Genomic DNA, 22,250 nt, shown 5'->3' with positions numbered 1-22,250 from the left:
GTCTCATTGTTATCCCAGACTCCGTCTCATCGTTATCCCAGACTCCGTCTCATCGTTATCCCAGACTCCGTCTCATCGTTATCCCAGACTCCAACGTCTCATCGTCATCCCAGACTCCAGCGTCTCATTGTCATCCCAGACTCCAGCGTCTCATCGTCATCCCAGACTCCAGCGTCTCATCGTCATCCCAGACTCCAGCGTCTCATTGTCATCCCAGACTCCAACATCTCATCGTTATCCCAGACTCCAACATCTCATCGTTATCCCAGACCCCATCTCATCGTTATCCCAGACTCCAGCATCTCATCACTATCCCAGACTCCAGCATCTCATCGTTATCCCAGACTCCAACATCTCATCATTATCCCAGATTCCGTCTCATCATTATCCCAGACTCCGTCTCATCATTATCCCAGACTCCAACGTCTCACTGTCATCCCATACTCCAGCGTGTCATCGTCATCCCAGACTCCACCGTCTCACCGTCATCCCAGACTCCAGCGTGTCATCGTCATCCCAGACTCCACCGTCTCATTGTTATCCCAGACTCCGTCTCATCATTATCCCAGACTCCGTCTCATCGTTATGTCATACTCCAACGTCTCACCGTCATCCCAGACTCCACCGTCTCACCGTCATCCCATACTCCAGCGTCTCATCGTCATCCCAGACTCCACCGTCTCACCGTCATCCCAGACTCCAGCGTGTCATCGTCATCCCAGACTCCACCGTCTCGTCGTCATCCCAGACTCCAACGTCTCATCACTATCCCAAACTCCATCATCTCATCGTTATCCCAAACATCTCATCATTATCCCAGATTCCGTCTCATCATCATCCCAGACTCCAGCGTCTCATCGTTATCCCAGACTCCAACATCTCATCATTATCCCAGATTCCGTCTCATCGTTATCCCAGACTCCGTCTCATCATTATCCCAGACTTCAACGTCTCACTGTCATCCCAGACTCCAGTTTCTCATCGTCATCCCAGACTCCAGCGTCTCATTGTCATCCCAGACTCCAGCGTCTCATCGTTATCCCAGACTCCAACATCTCATCTTTATCCCAGACTCCGTCTCATCGTTATGTCATACTCCAACGTCTCACCGTCATCCCATACTCCAGCGTGTCATCGTCATCCCAGACTCCACCGTCTCACCGTCATCCCAGACTCCAGCGTGTCATCGTTATCCCAGACTCCAACATCTCATCACTATCCCAGACTCCAGCGTCTCATCGTTATCCCAGACTCCAACGTCTCATCACTATCCCAAACTCCAGCATCTCATCGTTATCCCAAACATCTCATCATTATCCCAGATTCCGTCTCACCGTCATCCCAGACTCCAGCGTGTCATCGTTATCCCAGACTCCAACATCTCATCACTATCCCAGACTCCAGCGTCTCATCGTTATCCCAGACTCCAACATCTCATCTTTATCCCAGATTCCGTCTCCTCATTATCCCAGACTTCGTCTCATCGTTATCCCAGACTCCAACGTCTCACTGTCATCCCAGACTCCAGTGTCTCATCGTCATCCCAGACTCCAGCATCTCATCGTTATCCCAGACTCCAACGTCTCATCGTTATGTCATACTCCAGCGTGTCATCGTCATCCCAGACTCCAACGTCTCACCGTCATCCCATACTCCAGCGTGTCATCGTCATCCCAGACTCCACCGTCTCACCGTCATCCCAGACTCCAGCGTGTCATCGTCATCCCAGACTCCACCGTCTCACCGTCATCCCAGACTCCAGCGTGTCATCGTTATCCCAGACTCCAACATCTCATCATTATCCCAGATTCCGTCTCATCATTATCCCAGACTCCGTCTCATCATTATCCCAGACTCCAACGTCTCACTGTCATCCCAGACTCCAGCGCCTCATCGTCATCCCAGACTCCAACGTCTCACCATCATCCCAGACTCCAGCGTCTCATCGTCATCCCAGACTCCAGCGTCTCATTGTCATCCCAGACTCCAACATCTCATCGTTATCCCAGGCTCCAACATCTCATCGTTATGTCATACTCCAACGTCTCATCGTCATCCCAGACTCCACCGTCTCACCGTCATCCCAGACTCCAGCGTGTCATCGTCATCCCAGACTCCACCGTCTCACCGTCATCCCAGACTCCAGCGTGTCATCGTCATCCCAGACTCCACCGTCTCATCGTCATCCCAGACTCCAGCGTCTCATCGTTATCCCAGACTCCAACATCTCATCATTATCCCAGGCTCCAACATCTCATCGTTATCCCAGACTCCGTCTCATCGTTATCCCAGACTCCAACGTCTCACTGTCATCCCAGACTCCAGCGCCTCATCGTTATCCCAGACTCCAACGTCTCACCATCATCCCAGACTCCAGCGTCTCATCGTCATCCCAGACTCCAGCGTCTCATCTTTATCCCAGACTCCGTCTCATCGTTATGTCATACTCCAACGTCTCACCGTCATCCCATACTCCAGCGTGTCATCGTCATCCCATACTCCAGCGTTTCATTGTCATCCCAGACTCCACCGTCTCATCATCATCCCAGACTCCAGCGTCTCTTCGTTATCCCAAATATCTCATCATTATCCCAGATTACGTCTCACCGTCATCCCAGACTCCAGCGTGTCATCGTTATCCCAGACTCCAACATCTCATCACTATCCCAGACTCCAGCGTCTCATCGTTATCCCAGACTCCAACATCTCATCACTATCCCAGACTCCAGCGTCTCATCGTTATCCCAGACTCCGTCTCATCATTATCCCAGACTCCAGCGCCTCATCGTTATCCCAGACTCCAACGTCTCACCGTCATCCCAGACTCCAGCGTCTCATCGTTATCCCAGACTCCAACATCTCATCACTATCCCAGACTCCAGCGTCTCATCGTTATCCCAGACTCCAACATCTCATCTTTATCCCAGACTCCGTCTCATCGTTATGTCATACTCCAACGTCTCACCGTCATCCCATACTCCAGCGTGTCATCGTCATCCCAGACTCCACCGTCTCACCGTCATCCCAGACTCCAGCGTCTCATCGTCATCCCAGACTCCAGCGTCTCATCGTCATCCCAGACTCCAGCGTCTCACCGTCATCCCAGACTCCAGCGTCTCACCGTTGTATTTGTATTTCCCAACCCCTTCAAATGATCACATTTAACATGATTTTTATTTTTATTTTATACATTAATAATAATCTCATTTATTTTTAATCTGACATGCATGGAGATCAGGAACATAATCATCAGATTCAACAGATTTTATTGGACTTGATTTGATCTGTCATATACAGAATGGCCAGCAGAGGGCGTCATGGCTGATCTGGTTTCTGGAGGTGACTGCTGGGGTCACCTGAGGTCAGCTGATTAAACTGGGAGAGCATGGACGTGGTTTTCAGCACCTACTGGGACCAGTAACTCACCAACTAATGTTTATTTCTGTTCTGCTGCTTCATGTTTTAGCAGTGATTATATAAAACTTTCCTGTTTATTAAACTTTACTGCATTATTAGATCAGCAGATTTTTCTTAACTATTTTGACTCTTGGTTTAGTTTACAGTATCAGAGACTGTGCAGGATATATATATATATATATATATATATATATATATATATATATATATATATATATATAGAGAGAGAGAGAGAGAGAGAGAGAGAGAGAGAGAGAGAGAGAGATTTAATTATTGTGTCATTCTCTGGGCCAAAACATTTTATTTGACCTTCTCAAGCTGTCTAACTTCATTTCAGAGAGACGGATTGTTTCTCTGGTTATGGCTCATCAACACTCTGATCCAAATATGTTAGAGGTTTTGTGAGTGAAGCTCATTCTGTGTCAGATGAAACGACTTCAGCCACAACATCTGGATTATTCTGACTCTGGTTTTAAAATAACACCAAGCATCTTTAAAGCTGTTAAATGACCCATGTGTCATGCTGATGACAAACCAAATAGATTCTTGTTTCTGAATAATTAAACGAATGTCTAAGAAGTTTTCAAGAAGTTTCTGGTTTGATGTGAATTCTTACATGTCAACTCCCAGCCTCTGAATAGTGTGGGGATATTTTAATTCACAGCGTTCTGCTGCATCAGGACGTCGCTTTGGAAACATTTAGTTTTTCCTCCTCTTAACCTGGAGCGGCTGAAATATTCAGAGGGGAGTGAGGATGTGTGAACAGTGAGATGAGCTGAAGGTTTCAGAGGAAATGCAAAGCTTTCAGAGTTCACTGATGTCTGAGAATGAAACCAGAGTCTGAGATCACTTCAGCATGGAAATCTTCTGCTACTGTTTTCTTTGAGTTCTTTTATTTCCTTGGAAGATCAGAAGAGCAAGAGTTTAAAATAAGAACACCTGTTTTTGATTTAGCTTATCATTAATTATTATTATTATTATTATTATTATTATTATTATTATTATTATTATTGTTATTATTATTACTATTGTAGCTGCTCTTCTGAGTCAGTTTCGGACCACAAACCTCAGAATGTGTAGGAGTTTTTATGGTTTTTATCTTCTGTTCTTCAGGCTGCATGTGATTGGAGGAGAACGACCTCCAGGGGTCAGGATCTCCAGCAGCTGCTCAGCCCCTCCTCTCAGTGGTTGCCATGGGAACGGCCGCGGCGTCGTCTCCTCCTCCTCCCTTCAGGTGGATGCTGTGGAGGATCAGCTGGAACCACAGCAGCAGGCATGTTTACTGCAACACAGCCTTTCTCAAACTGTGTGGCCTCCAGGCGCCCCCTAGTGCTCCGCATGGTACTGCATACAGCGACCATTTATTTGTTGTGACGTCAGCTCAGTGTGACGCTTCAGCTTGCTCACCAAACTTAAGCTTTTCAATTTGAAGCTTATTCATTATTATTAGAATAATAATGGATAAGTGGCTTACAACCAGGTCACTCAAAAGAAAAGCTGAAGATACGGGTGGAAAGACAACAGCAGGAATACTTCCTGCTTATGCAGTTTGAAACAAATTTCCCTCCTCACATCCTTAACAGTTATGGTGTTACCTGCATCACTCAGCGGTGCAGAGCATGTAGTTTGTTCTTCATATGCTGCAGAAGCAGCTCTGTGTGCTTCCTAGTCACGTTGAAGATCTGAGGACTGGATGAGAGATGAAGCAGGACGTCTAACGTAACGTCTTCAATTATGAAATGTATCCATCTGTTGGCTGAACCCACTGATCCCTGCAGGGTTGTGGGCAGCTGGGGGCTCAGGGTGGCTCCTGTGGTCACTGGTAGAGAGACGGAGTCTCACATCGGACCGTTTCAGGGAGACAAAGAACCAACAACCTTCCACACCAACACTCCCAATCAGTTCAGAGAAACCATTTAAATGAACAGTCAAGCTTAAAGCATTAATAGTGTCACAGTGATGCTGTAAGGTGATAAAAATGGCTGCAAGGTAAAAATAGAAAGAGGAAGATTAGAGGGAGGTTCAGGCTTTATGTCGTGTCTGGAGGAGGAAGTTGTTCGATTATTTGCAGCAGGAAACCATCAGAGCTTCATCATGATCGTCCATCACTCTTTGTTCTGCTGCTTCTTCCTCTGTAAGTACATTTTCTTTTTACTTCTGTTCTTTCATCCTTTCTTAGACTATAGATACGCGTCTATAAACAGAAACGGCATATTTATTATGATTTTCTGCTCTGACAGAATAATTCATCAACGGATCACCAATCTATAGCAGTAAAAGAGGAATCCACAACGACGTCAAGTTTTTGAAACAGTTTTGACAAAAGGAACGGAAGTAAACAACATTATGTCATAAGAAAGTGGGAGCTTTAGGGAAGCTGCATTCAAACCTGGAACTGTGTTTTGTCCTCCTGCAGAGCTGTCTGCATGAAAAAATGCATAAATTAATAGGGTTTATAGTCTGGTACTTGCTGTTATTCTCTACATATAGTGCTGAAACACTTTATGTCGGCAGCTAATAGATAACAGGAAGTGAAAAATGACAGATTGTGCTGCAGTTAGCGGGGAAACGCTCTCCCTCCGGCTGCAGCCGGTTAGCGGAGGTTTGCTGCTCCAAAAACTCAGGAACGTTTCAGACCAGCATCATTCTGGATCAACTGACTGTGGAAGAAACTTCCAGGTCACTTTCTCACCTAAAAGCATCTTAAAGCTACTTTGTATGGGAGATTCATTGAGTTTTAAAGGTGATATGTTTCTGCACACATTCTTGCATTGCTGGTGGTGCAATGCATCGTGGGATACATTGCTGGTGGAGAAGGATGCGCCATATATAAAATACTAGAGAATAAATCTGAAACTTTGACGATACCTCAATGTTTTACCCAAATGAAGCTGCAGAACAAGAACTGACTTGAACAGGAAGAGTTAAAACATTTTGTTTAAAAGAGGAAAAACTTGATAAAAACAAAAAAACAGGAGGAAAACATCAGTTTCAACATTATCATCCCTTGGTTTTAACTCCTCTGCTTCTGAGTCACCATTAACAAAAGAACAGAATCTGTTGCAGTGAAACTTCAGCATCCGGATGAGAGTTTGGTCGGCTTTAAAACAGGAAGCTGAAGTTTCTAAAATAACCAGAGTAAAACTAAAGCCGACTGGCTTCATATTCATGTTTTATGAGTTATCAGTTTTTAGAGCTTTTTATTCGTCCTTCAGTCTAAAACTGAGGAAATCAAAGAATGTTTAAAGTCCTGAGGTCGTTTGGTTGAGATGTTTCTGATTCCTGGACACTAAAGCTGCAACATTTAAGATTTTAAGCTATTTTTGGTCATTTTTCCACTTTTTCAGTCGGATCGTTTCAGATCTTCTCAGTTTTAGTGTTTTGATTCTTACAGGTTTTCCAACATGTTGATCAGGAGTTTGTTTCAGATATGTGAAGTTTTGCTCCCGGTTGGTGCCGGTCCATTAGAGTAACTGAATCAGAACAAGCTGTGGTCTCACTGCAGAACCTGACAGGAAGTCCTGGTATTAACTGCTGGTCTGTTCTGCAGCTCTGCACATCACCGACACCAGAACCGGTGATCCTGTCAACCGTTTCTACAGAGTTCCTGGAGGAAACATCAACGTTATATGTTCCTTTTCTTCATCTGGACAATGGAAGATCTTCTGTAGGGAAAACTGTAAAAATGAAAACATTCTCATTGAAACACATAAAACATCAGATAAAAGAGGACGATACGGGATTGAATCTGATTTGAACAATCAATATGATTTCGTTGTGAGCATCTCAGCTCTGACCCGGTCTGACTCAGGACGGTACCGTTGTGGATTATGGACGTTTTCATCCAGATATTCATACCAGGACTTTGACCTGGTTGTTCCTGAAGGTGAGTCTCAAAGCTGCTAAATTCTCTTTCAGTAAATGTAACTATCCAGTCTGAGTGAAAACTGGAAGCTTTGTGTTTCTACAGTTTGTTTTTTTAATTATTTAGTAAAATTGTCATCAAATTAATCTCCATGTCTGTTACACTTTTCAATGTGAAGCTAAATGATTTCAAGTAATTTCTGTTGGATGATCTTTAGAAGGGAGATGATGAATCCATGAATGATGAATCACCAGTTCCAGCCTCTGACTGGTTGAACTGGGCAGCTCCCAGTGTGAAACTGGGATTAATGTGATCAGATTATTATGATGGGATCAGAAAGTAACAGATTATTATCCTAACAGCTCTGCTGGATGGAAACAAAGTTCATCACCTCCATAAAGAAGCTGGCAGCTCACTGACAGTCGCCTGTTACTTTAAAGACTCTGGAAGGAAACAACAGTTCTGCAGAGAAAAATGTGGAAAAGTTCTTGTTGAGACTTATGGAGTCAGAACTGACAGAGGCAGATACAGCACTGAATATGAAGGAGGAGTTCTGTATGTGAGCATCTCAGCGCTGACCCGGTCTGACTCAGGATGGTACCGATGTAACCTGAACATAGAAAGATGGCCAGATGAATACAGAGACTTTCACCTCACTGTTACAGATGGTGAGTTTTTACTGACAAAATGTTTTGATGCTGCTGTTGTGTAAATAATTTCGTGTCATATCTTAGTTTTTATTGTGCTGCTTCTTTAAGCAATAACCTTGAGTCCAGATTGTTTTGGTCTTTCCCAGCAGTCGACCCGTCAGCCTCCACACCAGCAGCTCCTCAGAGGTTCAGATCCAGTTCAGCAAGTTTAGAGACTTTCTCGTATTTTCACACTTCGACTCCGTCTGTGGAGAACTCAGCACCTCGTCTCCCATCCAGTCTCTGTGAGTAATAAATAATATCTATGAATCTCCTGTTTACCTTCTGAGCTGATGCAGCATCTGGACGTTTGTTTATCTTTTGAAGTGAAAATAATTTTCTACAGATGTTTTAATGTTCAGAAAGAAACTTAAAAATATTAATTTCTTTAAAAACATCAGAACAAAACTGTGATGTCATGTTACTGTCAGAAAGCTTTGATCTGGATGAAACATTTCTACAGAGAAACTTCACAAACACTAATTCATTATGAGTCTATACTCCCTGTTGAATCTGTACCGTGACCCACCAGCAGGTGTCAGTGTGAACCAGCTTGTTGTCCCTCTGCAGATGTTCCTCTGATCGCTGGTGTGACTCTGGTTCTGGTTCTGGTTCTGGTCTCAGCAGCTCTGCTGGTTTCCTGCAGGAGACGATCTCTGAGAGGTGAGACACCAACAAACACCAGCACTCAGTTACAGGAGCCACAGGAAGCCGACGGACTGAACCAAACTTTATTCTGTCTGCCTACAAGGGAATTAAGAGTTCAAGATCAGAATAAAGTAATGACACACTTTAACATGTTTCCCATTGTTCTCCACCTTATGATTCTCTCTCTTTATTTAACTCCATTAAATCATGTTTCATTTTCTGTGCAGCTGAATCCATCTGACTGAACGGTTTTGTTGTTTGACATGATTTCATGTTTTTCTCCAATCATCTCTGGGCTTCAGACATTTTATCCTAATAAAACTTTTTGTTTCACAGATTCAAGGAGGAGGAGAGACGATGGAGTAAAGATGGAGGTGATTTTCTTCTTTCTTTTAAAATGGAAAATCATATAAATCTATGAGGACAGACAGTTTGTGTCGAGTTTTCTAACCCACATGCAGAAACACTCCAGAGACAGGGAAGACAATAATGTGATTTATTTACAATGAATATAAACAGTGAGAAATGGAATCCTTGGTTCGTCTGGCAGGTATCAGGGCAACTAGGGGAGGACAGAGATGATTAGTCAGGACCCAGGGATTTTGGTGTTAGATGGAGGTTGGTGACTATACCTGTTCAGGGGAGGTGGGTTGGACCGGGAGAGGACCTTGAGGCTCTAGAGGCTGGTCAGTGGGTAGAGGGCTGAGGTCGGTGGTGACGGCGGAGGACGGACAGATAAAACTCCAGGTGGCGAGGGTTCCGTCTCGAGGATTGGTAGTTGACCTGATAATTCAGGACCAGGGCAGCTGTGGACACAGAGACAAGAAGAGTCAGAATCTGGGAACAGATCTAGGAAGGAGTAGCTCGAGGTAGGCCGGTACCGTTACTGGCTAACACTCTGGCAGAGAAGTGTCAGCATCCTCCTCCACTTATATGCCTCCAAATGAGCAGATGGAGAACAGGTGTGGGGACGCCGACCCAAGCCCTCAGGAGGAAGGTCTCAGGCTCCCTCTGGTGGAGAAAAGGTGACAAACCTCTGGATCCCAACAGTTTGCAGAATATTTCAGTTTTATTTCAAGAAAAACCTGAAGGCCTGACGGTGGATTCCTTCTCAAACTGGAACAAACTCTGAGGCTTTGATAAATTATTTCTTCTTTTTCAGGACATCAACTATGAGAACGTTTCCTCTCAGGACTCGACCTACCAGAGTCTCAGTCCTGCCAGCAGAGACCAGAACCAGATCTACTCTACGCTCTCACAGCCCAGATGAGACCCTGGACTCTGGTTCTGGATCCCAGGTTCTGGATCCCAGGTTCTGGACTCTGAAGTTTGTTCTGTGAAGCTGAGACCGGAAGAAAACTGGATTTATTAACTGAGCCTCAGTTTTTACTCTGAGCTGCAGCTGCTTTAAAAACTAATAATGGATTTTTACATATTGGAAGTTTTCTGATTTATTATGATGATAAATTGTTGATTTGCTTGAATTGAAGCTGTGCAGCAGAAAAACTTCTTCAGTTTAATTCTTGAGAAAAGTTTCTGTCTTTCTTTGATGTTTTTTCCTACTGGTAAATATCAGCAGAGATTTCTGATCAAACTCAGCCTCTCTGCCATTTTTCTGCTATGTCATCATTTCTCCCAGCTTGGATTATATTAAATTCAGTTTTTTTAGATTCATTTCTGATCTGTGCTGATTTAGAAACTGTAGATGACAGAGTGTTGTTAGGTCAAAAAACAAGCATGTTTCCTTCCCATTGGCTGAAACGGTTGCTAGGCGACGGTACTTGTTGAACTGCGAGCAGAGAGGTATCCCTGGGTAGATTTGATCTGTGTAGAGAGAAAATCTGAGGGAGAGCAGAGAATATTTGAAAGAGAGCAGAGAACTTATATTTGCCATAAGCCAAATATAAGTTCTTGACTTATGGCAGTAATTTTATCCCATACAGGTCAAGGTCGTTTTTCACCTGCACCAACATTAGTATATTTCACAGAACTGCAGTGAAAACATTTTTTTTTTTTGCATGACACGAGTCGCATAATCTACAACCAGATGTTTCTACTGGTGAAAATGACAAAGAAGACAATAGGAAGTGGTTGGATGTTGATGGCGTGGCATGTTTTGTATAATATAGTTGTTAGGATTCAGTTTTGTGTGAGTGCTTTTCCTAATAGAGGATCTTTGTGGGAGAGTTCTGGCAGGCTGGCACACCTGGAGCTGATTCCAGTAATTGGCTGCTGGACTCTAAAGAAGTGGTGGAGCAATCATTCATCGCTTGATGGTCCCACTTGTTGGTCAGTGTCTAACCCAGTGATTCTTAACCTTTTTTGAGGTCCCGTACCCACCAGTTTCATATGCGCATTCACTGAACCCTTCTGTAGTGATAAATAAAATATGATTGCCTCCCAACTTCCCAAATTCAAGACATAGGGGTGACCCAACTAGGCTCTAGTCACCAAGTCTTCTTAAAGGTAGAGTCTCTGAGTTCTTCAACATATAGTCAATGTTTTCAGCAAAGCTGAGCCGACTGTCCATGAACGACCCAAGGTATTTAAAATGTGCCACAGTTTCAACAGGTTGGCCATCGAGAGAAACTGGAACCACTTTAAGGTCTTTAGATCATTTAATTAGCTCTACATTCTTAAGAGAATGAATAATAAATAATAAAGACTTTGCGGTATTCTGATTTAGTAATGTAATTATATTAGTTGTGTTACCACCCCACACCACTAGAGGCAGTACCAACCCCGGAAAGATGCGACTAATGAGCAGATTTAGAAGTTCACCGAAAGCTACAGGATTTGGTAAAAACTGTGAGCTTTGCTGAAGTAAATAAAGACAGAAGTTCAAATCCCTGCTGAGAGTGAAGCTCCTTCAATCAGGGCTCCTCCTCAGCTCTGATTGGCTAAGCAATGTAACGTGATCCTCTGATTGGCTAAGCAATGTAACGTGATCCTCTGATTGGTTAAGCAATGTAACGTGATCCTCTGATTGGCTAAGCAATGTAACGTGATCCTCTGATTGGCTCAGCAATGTAACGTGATCCTCTGATTGGTTAAGCAATGTAACGTGATCCTCTGATTGGCTAAGCAATGTAACGTGATCCTCTGATTGGCTAAGCAATGTAACGTGATCCTCTGATTGGCTAAGCAATGTAACGTGATCCTCTGATTGGCTAAGCAATGTAACGTGATCCTCTGATTGGCTCAGCAATGTAACGTGATCCTCTGATTGGTTAAGCAATGTAACGTGATCCTCTGCAGCAAGTGATGACAAAGCGGGGCCAACTCCTCCCCTTGTCATTTCTGTATTCTTTGCACGAAATGTTGAATAAACATTAATGTTGTTTCCACATATCATCTCCGATGTCCGCTGGACTTGCGTTAGGTAGTGGGATGTGCCCATCTTCTCTATTTAAATCCACTGATTACTGAAGGACAACATAGTATACAGACTTCATAATCTGCACTCTTTTGGTTGAATCCAGTATTTATTTCCACTTTGGCTTTATGTTGATTAGTTTTTATTCAAGTACGGTTTTTGTTAATGGAGACTGAGAATCCATTTTATTTTTGTTTTTGGTTGTTTTGTTTATTTAGTGTTATGTGTTCTTTTGAAAATAAAGTATCTGTTTTGGCAGGAAACCACATCCATTATTAGTCATTTCAATTAAATCAGTGTCAGAAGGTCTTGAAACAATATTATCGTTTATCGCAATAATTTTTTAGACAATCGCTCAGCAAAATTTTTTATCGTGACAGGCCTATAAATACGTAGACATTAGGGAGTTCTTTATGCACATGGGTCGTCACGTGGTTTTGTACCAGACTACCAGTCAGTCTGTCACTCTACCAGACAGTGTATCCAGTAAGTCTACCAGCCACTCAGTCAGTCCGCAGGTGAGACAATCAGGTAACAATAGGTCTCCTCTGCTTGTACCATGTTTTGCATGCAATAAAGCAACAAAGAACAGAATTTTTGACTTTTTATCTCTTTGGAACTGTGAGTCAAAAACTCACGGTGCATCAAGTGGCTATTTGAGTTGAATACACTTTTACTTTGATCACCTTGAAGTTTTAAGTTTTTTTTGGGGGGGGGAGGGGGGGTTTGAGTTTTTGAACAAATAGTCACTTGAATAAATGAAAATAGAAATACGTGAGAAAAAAGTTTGAAAAACAGCTCTCCTTTTCTCAGTCCACACACCGCACTCTCCACCACCAAACCCCCAGCATGAAGTGTGAAAAAGAGAGAGAGAAAAGAAAGAGGATGATGCTTTGTGTTGTCAGAAGAAGGAAGTTGTTCAATTAGCTGCAGGAAACCATCAGAGCTTCATCATGATCGTCCATCACACTTTGTTCTGTTTGTTCTTCCTCTGTAAGTACATTTTCATCTTTACTTCAGTTTCTTTTCTTCTTTAAACTTGAAGATCAGAACAGATTCCCATTATTTAATATATTTCCTTAAACAGAAACTGTGTCTTTATTTATAATGTGTCTCTGCTCTGAATAATAAACAGTAATTCATCAGCAAGCCTCTAATCTGTAGTGGTGAAAAACAGCAAGGAACAATGATGGGTCAAGTTTTTGTAACTTGCCTCAAAGAGGTTTTCTCGTTAAAATAAGAAACAAAACGATACCAAGTAAAAAAGGCTATTTCTGTCAGACACAAGTGTACGGTTTGATTCCCATGTGCTTTTATTTAATCAGCAACATGATGCCATGGCGTAGAAGTTAGATTGTCATACACTTTATTAACAGCTGTATGACATCCTGACTTGGCAGTGACCCAGTCAGACCATCATGAAGGAACATGGAGGCGAGTTTTAGACGAGCGTGTTTTGTAGTTGACTGCAGCTGCAGCTAGATCCCTCTTTAAATACACTTTGAAACCATGGCAATGCAACTACATATATCTAGTTATCATTAAAAAACAATTTGACTTATTTTTTATTGTATCTTGTCATGGATGCAGAAATAACGCCCCCTCTAAATGTCGCAGACTCTTGATGCTCGTGCGCATGCGTGCATACTCACTGTATGTGTGCTACTCTGACAGCGAATGGTGATCTGACAGAACACTGGCTCCTGACAACTTGGTTTTGATGACTGATAGATTATAAACGCTGATGGTTAACATAACATCAAGTTGACAGAACCAGTGTTGGATCAGAGGATGAGGTGTGCAGCAGTTAACACAGGTAGCATAGAGACGGATTGCACTACCATCCAGAAAGACGGGTTTAGAAAAAAACAAATGGCAAAAATAAAAAAAAAAATACTTAGTTGGGCCCAGAAGTCAAATGAAAAATCTTCAACTCGGGTAGTAACACAAGAAAATCTAACTCAGTGTTTTTCAACCTTTTTTGAGCCAAGGTACATTGTTTTAATTGAAAAAATCAGCCGCCTATATTACATATATAGTCATTCTTATCAAAGTGTCTTGAATAAGAATCTAACACAAAAATAATTTTTTGTCAAATTTTATATTTCTTATTTCAAGTTGCACTTAACATGTCCACTTCAAAGATACACCTGAACAGAACCACAACACTGTCGTGTGTGATCACTAATTCTCTTGTTTTAATGTAAAATGCTCTGTACCTACTGCCATCTAGTGGTAATAAAATTACATGATTACTCTGCTAGTCACAACTACAGCAGAGACACTCAAAGATGGCATTATTTGCAGATAATTAATTCGTTTTCAAAAAATATTTTAAGACTTATTTTCCAGACTATGAGCGCACCATACTATAAACCGCACCTTCAAATTTTTTGAAACCCCCCCTGGAAACTTGCATATATCAGCCGCACCGGGCTACAGGCCGCTGGTATCTCTGCCGCTCTCGGTTTCCCATAAGGACCCAGCAGAGGGCAGCAGAGAGCTGCGTCCTAATTACTGCTGGATATATTAAGGACACAGTTCTCCGTCTCCATATCCGGTTTTGTTCACACCGAGTTTACGTGTAGTGGCTTTATTTCCCTCCTGTACTGCCAGATCAATACTCCTCAGCTTAGAAGCTGCATCATGAGTTTGAAAACATTTCTCCGTCGTGCCTGCTGCTAGCATAGCTGCTAGCATGTGCTTGGTCTAAATAAAAATTAGCGCGTTCTTCTTTGATTTCCAATTTTGACTTCCAATGATTCACTTCCTGCTAAAGAGCCCCCTGGTGGTTGAAGAAAAATCCACAAAAAAGCCGCATGTTCAAAGTGTAGGAAAGAAGTAGCCTGACGATCACTCACAGTACACTAGTGTGCCGGGGCACAGTGGTTGAAAAACACTTATCTAACTAACTAAACACTCAAAGACTTAACTGGCAGACAAAACCTGGTCAGAACAATACTAAAAAGCAACCTAAAAAGAAAACACTTTAGAGGCAGAACTAGCTGCCTAAAATAAAGAAAACCTGTATAATAAGAGGGTCATACCACGATTGAAATCAGAGATATGACCCTTTTAGAGACTCTTTTCTTTGTGTTGCTGTAGCAGCTACTACAAGAAAACAACCGGAAAACAAATATATTAATCTGTTGCATGTTACGCACCAAATGTACAGCAGAGTGACAAAGTTAACTAAATGTGTGTATTCAAAATAATTAACTTGTTAGGTTAAATAAAATAATAAAAACTTTAGTTAAAAATGCAAATCTAAACTGTCCAGTGATCAAAATTGTATAAAGTGATTTAGGAATAAAAATGAAACGATAAAGCAGATTATCAGGAAGTGAGGTCACCAACTCTGAGGTTAGATTAGAAACTTCAGCCAGCAGAAGGTTGATTCAGGAGAATCACCCACCCTCCCATCCATCCATACATTTTCTTTAAACCCTTTGTCCCTAATGGGGTCAGGAGGTGCTGCTGCCTCTCCAGCTAACGTTCCTGGCGAGAGGCGGGGTCACCTGGACAGGTGGCCAGTCTGTCGCAGTCAGGAGAATCAGCAGCTTTCTAAATGTTTTCATCAAACCTAAAAAGAATCCATAAAATATTCTGAGTTGTGAAAACCAGCTGAAGGTTTCCTCCATATTTATTACTCTGAGGTTTTCTTTTTTTATTACTATTATGAACTTTCCTCTCAGTGGCTCTCAGTGTGATGGAAACAGAAATGTAATCACTCTGTGGTTTATCACAGGAAGAACTAACGGCAACTTGTTGCTCTTCTCTGCAGCCCAGCAGGACAGAATCAGCAGTTCTGCTAATGCACTGGTAAATATATATGGAGCAGCTGGAGAAGAGGTCAGCATTTCTTGTGGCTTTTCTTTCTCTGGAGCCTGGAAGATCTTCTGCAGGGAAAACTGTGAAGGAGGAAACATCCTGATTGAAACAAGACAACCTACCGCTCAGAGAGGAAGATACAGAACTGAATGTGTTGAAGAAGCTAGTCCTAATGGTGTTTTTTCTCTCTATGTGAGCATCTCAGCGCTGACCCGGTCCGATGAAGGATGGTACCGATGCGGTTTGGGCGACTCGTCATCATCAGGTTCATACCAAGACTTCAGACTGGTTGTTGTAGACGGTGAGTTTCTGTTGAACTGAAGGGATGAGGAACAGTTTTTCTTTTGCTGCATTTCCAGTTCCAGCCTCAGACTGGTTGAACTGGGCAGCTCCCAGTGTGAAACTGGGATTAATGTGACCAGACTGAGATCAGAAACTAACTGATGATTATTTTATCAGACCTGCTGGAGTCAAACAAAGTTCATCACCTCCATAAAGACGCTGGCAGCTCACTGACAGTCGCCTGTTCCTTTAAAAGCTCTGGAAGGAAACGACTGTTCTGCAGAGGAGAATGTGAAGAAGTTCTGGTTCTGACTGATGGAGTCACAGCTGAAAAAGGCAGATACAAGATAGAATATGAGGAACAAATATCCAGAACAGTTCTGTTGGTGACCATCACACAGCTGGTCCAGTCTGACTCAGGATGGTACCGATGTAAACTGGACAGAACTGGTTCAAGTAGTTTATATGGAGATTTTCATGTCTCTGTCAGAACTGGTGAGTTTTTAACTTCAGTATAAAAACCTTCAACCTTTTTTATTATAAATATTAATTCAGATGATTTTTCATCCATTTCTCTCTCAGCATCTTCAGCTCTAAACCTTCTGTCTCCCATCAGCCTCCACACCATCAACTGGAACCAGTTTCAGCTCCAGTTCAGGAAGCTTCACACCTTCACTTCCCTCTGAAACCTCTGGTCTGAATCAGGAGAACTCGACATCTAAAGGTTCACCAACCCACAGTGAGTGATGGAGGAAATGTTATTAATGATCAAAGTGATAGCTAAGTGTGTTTTTGTTGACTGGGTGTGTGAGCGAGTTTATCACACAGCCCTTCTTGCCAAACCATATAACCTTACTGTAGGTGTTACACTGAGGATCGGATAAGAAACTGTTGGAAACTAAGCTGAATGTGTAAAAGAATGTATATCTGAGAAGAGGTCAACAAAGAATTAAGATGGATAAATTCAAGGCATCAAAGCCTTTGCTTCATTAATAAAGCTGCAGCACAAGGGTCTAAATATATTCTTTGTCTTTTAGGACTCTAAGGGTTCCAGTTCTACAAATCTAGACTGTCCTGAAACATGATAGCATTCAGAATGCCACAGACAGACACTGCAAAATAGCTCTTCCCTTTGCCCCCTGCTTTTAAATCTATGTTGATGCAATTTATATTGAACATCATCATAAAATCTAGGGGTGCAATAATTGCAGTGTTCTGGCTGATCACTGATATCTGATATTTAAAAAAACCTGACCTACCGATTCCGATTTTGGCCGATACCAATTTTTTTTTTGTCTGAAATGTCGCTGAATTATAGCAAGAATGTGGATGTATTGGCAACAGTGAGGTGACTATTGGTAACTGCAAATGAGCAGACACACTCTGGTGGACCGTTCTGTCAGAGAAACCTCTCAATGTAAAGCAGAAGAGGACACTGGTTGATTTGTAGACCTTTGCTGAGGTAGATAAAATTGCTGGATAAGATCAGCTTAACATGTAAGTATAAGCTGATCACCAGTCTCCAAAACTAAGCAAGTCAACTAGCAGGTAAATTTATGCATCCCTAATAAAATCCCAGCTGTTCTTCTTCCCACAGTGACAGCTGGTTTTATTCTGATGTCTGTGGGTCTGACTCTGATTATCATCACCGCGCTGCTGACAGTGGCTCTGCTGGTTTGTTGCACAAAACAATTTGGTAAACATCAGAGAGGTAAGAGGGCAGAATATACACACACATACTTGTTTTTCTTGTACCGTGAGGACTTTGTCTAGTCCTGGAGGCCCGCTGCCCTGCAACTTTTAGATGTGCCTCTGCTGCACCACCTGAATAGAATAATTACGTCGTTAGCAAGGCTCTGGAGACCTGATCTACACAAGAAGGAGGTAATTAAGCCATTTCGTTCCAGCGTTTTGTAGCTGTGGGACATCTAAAAACTGCAGGACAGCAGAGGACTGGAGTTTGACCCCTGTGGTCTAGTCAGTGACTAGATGGTTACTCCTGGGAACACGACTTTGTAAATGAACTAATAACTTGGTTTTAGGTTTCGATTTTTTTTAACACGACCCTCGAACATGAAATATCATCTTTAATATAAAAATTCAATTGAATATAAAAATTAAAGGTGATATTTAATTAATAAGCTGCTAAGAGCAGCTCTGCTTGTTTATTGCACAACACAATCTGGTAAACAACAGAAATGTTAGGAGATGGGAAACACACACACGCGCACACACACACACACACACGCGCGCGCACACACACACACACACACACACACAAGTACGTGATAAAAAGGACTAGTTCTTCTGTTGCTCAGCTTTGGCTCCCTGTGTTCTCAGTGTTCCCATGTTTGTAGTTTTTATTTATTCATTTCTCTTTAAAAATCACAAGATCTACTCAACACATCTGAATGCTGCATTTGCATCCACCATCAAATGCTTAACATGACAGTCAAAAGAGGAACGATGTTCTAATGAAGGAAATTTATTCATGGAGGAAAACTTTAAACACCTCATGACGTAAAACTTTTCTAAATAGATGAAAGTGAAGAAATGTATTTTTCCTTTTTCACTTGGCCATCTATACTTATATCCTAAGTTTTGTGGTTGGATCAAAGTGAGATTCTGCTGCTGCCATAAAACATGAATTTGCTTTGAGGATTTTAACTCATATTTACCAGGAGAACTGATGATTCTGAAGGAATCTATTTTTATTTGATTAAATTCCTTTTCAGGTGGATCCTGTCATTCAAAACTTTTATGATTATCTCTCTTTATTTAACACCATTAAATCATGTTTGCATCTTCTATTTCTGCAGCTGAATCCATCTGACTGAAAGGTTTTGTTGTTTGACATGATTTCATGTTTTTCTTCAATCTTCTCCGGACTTCAGACATTTTATCCTAATAAAACTTTTTGTTTCACAGATTCAAGGAGGAGGAGAGACGATGGAGTAAAGATGGAGGTGATTTTATTATCTTTGTTGGATGTGGAAAATCATATAAAGCTGTGAGGAGAGACAGTTTGCAAAATGTTTCACAAATTCTCAGTTTGATTTCAATAAAAACCTAAAAGGCCAAGCATAGATCATTGTAAACTGGGGCTGTTGTAAACAACATTTGAGTAATTTTTTGATTATTCTGATGATTAATCGAGTAATCAAATAAAAAAAAGATCAAATAAAATACTGGCACTACTATAATCAGTATTAATATCGAATATCAACGTCGGCCCCGATTTTCATTTTTGCGCATCCCTAACAATTACTTTTCTGTAGTTTAGAAAATTAACCTGTAATAGGACAAAAATTATACAAAAATCTGAAATTATATTCAATATAATAATAAGGAAGCAGGGCCACAAAGTTGCTTCTAAAAAAGTCCGTATTCCAGTTTTAGTTTATGTATTCATCTTCACTCAATTTAATAGATTGAGTGAAGCCATTTCTAACTTTTATGTCCAGGGGAGTGACTGTACTTGGCTCCTTCGTCACACACAGAAACATTTGCTGGCAGCTATGTACTGCTACAATGCGCTCTGCCACCCGTTTGTTGAGACCAGGATGATAGAAAATTTATTTCCCAGTTTGTCCGTAAAGCTACACTTACTTTAAACATCAACTGCAGCACAACAGCCCTCAGTGTTCAGTCTATCTGCTCACCTGTATAAATACTCCCCGTCGTTCACTCTGAACCGGCCACCGGGCAGCAGCTCTGGGAGCAGAATGTACTTCAGGCATTGCGCCTGTTAGAGATTTTTTGGTATTATCATTTTGTTTCAGGTTAAAGTGTTCTCCTCTTTAAACTGTATGTGTGAACTGACCTGGAAGTCACAACTGCCTGTTATCTTCATGTGAAACAGTTTGACCGAGATTTGAACCGGGCTCAGATCATGGGACAGATGTTAAATTGTTTTACGACCTTTGCTGTGTTTAGGTAAAATGTTTTACGACCTCAGCTGTTTCCTCTGCTGTCTTAGCTTGCCTTTCCTCCCTCTTTGAAGTTTGATAATAAAAGACAAGCTGTATCCAAAGATTGGCAGAACGCTCTATGAACGGCTCGGAGGAGCAATTGATAGAGTCTTCTCCTTTGCAAAGTTTGTCATAAAATTCATATACGTTGTCTGTGGTTCTTTTATGTAGGTTCTAGGAAAATACCTATCAGCGCCAGTCAATTTAAGGATGCTTTTTGGTTTTCTCAAAAATGATAAAAACCCGGACATCATCACTTGTCAATAAAAATACCCCAGATCAAACATGAAAATTGATGTTATGCTGCTAGCACTTAGCACTCATCAACAACTCATAGGCAGAAGAGAGAACATTGGACAACACAAATAATGACCCAGCCGGAATACAGAGCTGTAAATAATAAAACATAATTTAACAAAACTTCATGGCATTTTCTTCAAGTAAATTTAATAATCGAGGTACTTGAATAATTCGAGGAATCATTATAGCCCTATTGTAAATATCTGCCTTCTTATACTGGAACAAACTCTCAGTCTGTCTACCTTTTATTATTTGTTTCTTCTTTTCCAAGACATTTATGAGAACGTTTCCTCTCATGACTCAACCTACCAGAGCCTCAGTCCTGCCAACACAAACCAGAACCTGATCTACTCTACACTCTCACAGCCCAAATGAGACTCTGGACTTCAGGTTCTGGACCTCAGGGCTGCAGTTTGTTCAGTGAAGCTGAAACCTGAAGAAAATTGGATTTACACACTGAACTTCAGTCTTTACTCTGTCTGAGCTGCAGCAATCTTAGAATGGGGTTTTTACAGGCTGGAAGGTCTTCAGCTATTTTGCTATGATTAAAACCTCTTCAGTTTAAATATAGAGAAAAGTTTCTGTTTTTCTTCCTTGAACATTTGTTTTCTACTGGCAAATACCATCAGCAGATTTCTGAACAAACTCAGCCACTGTGTCATTTTTCTGTTAAGTCATCATTTCTTCCAGATTGCTTTACGTATTAAAACCTGTTTTTTTGGATTCATTCCTGATATGTGCTAATTTGTGTTTCGAATATCCCTCTTAGAAACTGGAGATGACAAAAATATTAGGTTTTTCTTTTCCATTGGCTGGAATGGCTGCTAGGCGACGGTATTTGTTGAACTGTGAGCAGAGAGGTATCCCAGGGCAGATTTGATCTGTGCAGAGAGAAAACGGGGAGAACAGAGAATATTTGAAAGAGAGCAGAGAGATGAAATCCTGCTTTAAAACTGAAAACATAAGCTCTTGATTTATGGCAGTAATTTCCCCCCACATCGGATGAGTGTGTTTTTTATGGGCAAAGTTTTGAGAACAAAAAACATGCTTTCAGATTGAACATGTGCTCTTAGATTATGGCAGAAAATTTCCCCCATAGCTTTTCAGATGTGTTAAAATTAGTTTGGAGTGCAAAACTGCAATGAAATGTATTTTTTTTCGCATCACACGAGTCTCATGATCTACGATCAGATGTTGGCGAAAACGCTAAAAAAGACAACAGGAAGTGGTTGGATGTTGATGGCGTGGCATGTTTTTCTTATGTCACAAACATGCCTGTTCACAAGGTGCAGTGCAAATTTTGGGACCAGGCCTTAGAGGTTATCCAACTGTAACCAGCATATTAACAACTTTCATTATCGTCCGCCATGGTTGTTGTTTTTCTTCCCGCTTGCTCATCTTCTTCATGAGGACCTTGAGGAAGAACCACCTGTCCTCAGAGATCATCATGAACTTCTACCGCTGCACCATCGAGAACATCCTCACCAACTGCATTACCGTTTGTTATGGGAACTGCTCTGTCTCCGACCGGAAGGCGCTGCAGAGGGTGGTGAAAACTGCCCAGCACAGCGCCGGGGCACCGCTCCCTGCCATCAAGGACATCTACAGGAAGAGGTGTCTGAAAAGGGCTGGGAAAATCACCAAGGACTTCACTCCCCCCGCACACACACTCTTCTCCCTCCTGCCCTCTGGGAGGCGTTACAGAAGCCTACGGACCAGAACCACCAGGCATCGGAACAGCTTCTTTCCCACAGCTGTCACGCTCCTGAACGCCTCCTGACACAACTATAAGGACTGCACCCCCCATCCCCCCATACAACAATAACATACGGACTGTCCTCACACTCATACATAATCTGTATATAATCTGG

General features: G+C 41.9%; 3 protein-coding genes across 6 annotated transcripts in view; all 3 read left to right on the top strand.

Annotated features, from left to right (window-relative positions):
- The window catches only part of LOC108166439 (uncharacterized), a 64,925-nt gene that overhangs the window by 28,653 nt on the left and 14,022 nt on the right, over nt 1–22,250 (top strand). The gene's annotated exons all lie outside the window — the stretch shown is intronic.
- Nucleotides 4,512–12,629, top strand: LOC103468116 (uncharacterized). 2 transcript variants are annotated; one of them, XM_081609394.1, is made up of 7 exons: nt 4,513–5,551; nt 6,968–7,303; nt 7,645–7,950; nt 8,079–8,216; nt 8,542–8,634; nt 8,956–8,993; nt 9,782–12,629. In XM_081609394.1, exons 1-7 carry the CDS (start codon nt 5,449–5,451, stop codon nt 9,887–9,889), a joined length of 1,122 nt encoding a protein of 373 aa, XP_081465520.1. In that variant the 5' UTR covers nt 4,513–5,448; the 3' UTR covers nt 9,890–12,629. The 2 variants fall into 2 exon arrangements, with proteins under 2 accessions (XP_081465519.1, XP_081465520.1); XM_081609393.1 differs by lacking the exons at nt 8,956–8,993; nt 9,782–12,629 and having other exon boundaries at nt 4,512–5,551; nt 8,542–8,930.
- On the top strand, nt 12,720–20,061 carry LOC103468117 (polymeric immunoglobulin receptor-like). Of its 3 annotated transcripts, XM_081609382.1 has the most exons (6): nt 12,720–12,988; nt 15,780–16,127; nt 16,286–16,603; nt 16,725–16,847; nt 17,706–17,819; nt 19,037–20,061. In XM_081609382.1, exons 1-6 carry the CDS (start codon nt 12,949–12,951, stop codon nt 19,120–19,122), a joined length of 1,029 nt encoding a protein of 342 aa, XP_081465508.1. In that variant the 5' UTR covers nt 12,720–12,948; the 3' UTR covers nt 19,123–20,061. The 3 variants fall into 3 exon arrangements, with proteins under 3 accessions (XP_081465508.1, XP_008413190.2, XP_081465509.1); XM_008414968.3 differs by lacking the exon at nt 12,720–12,988 and having other exon boundaries at nt 14,029–16,127; XM_081609383.1 differs by lacking the exons at nt 12,720–12,988; nt 17,706–17,819 and having other exon boundaries at nt 14,029–16,127.

This window comes from Poecilia reticulata, chromosome 7, assembly GCF_904066995.2.
Source record: "Poecilia reticulata chromosome 7, P_reticulata-male-v2, whole genome shotgun sequence".
NCBI classification, from domain to species: Eukaryota; Metazoa; Chordata; class Actinopteri; order Cyprinodontiformes; family Poeciliidae; genus Poecilia; species Poecilia reticulata.
This window is presented reverse-complemented; position numbering and strand designations above follow the sequence as displayed.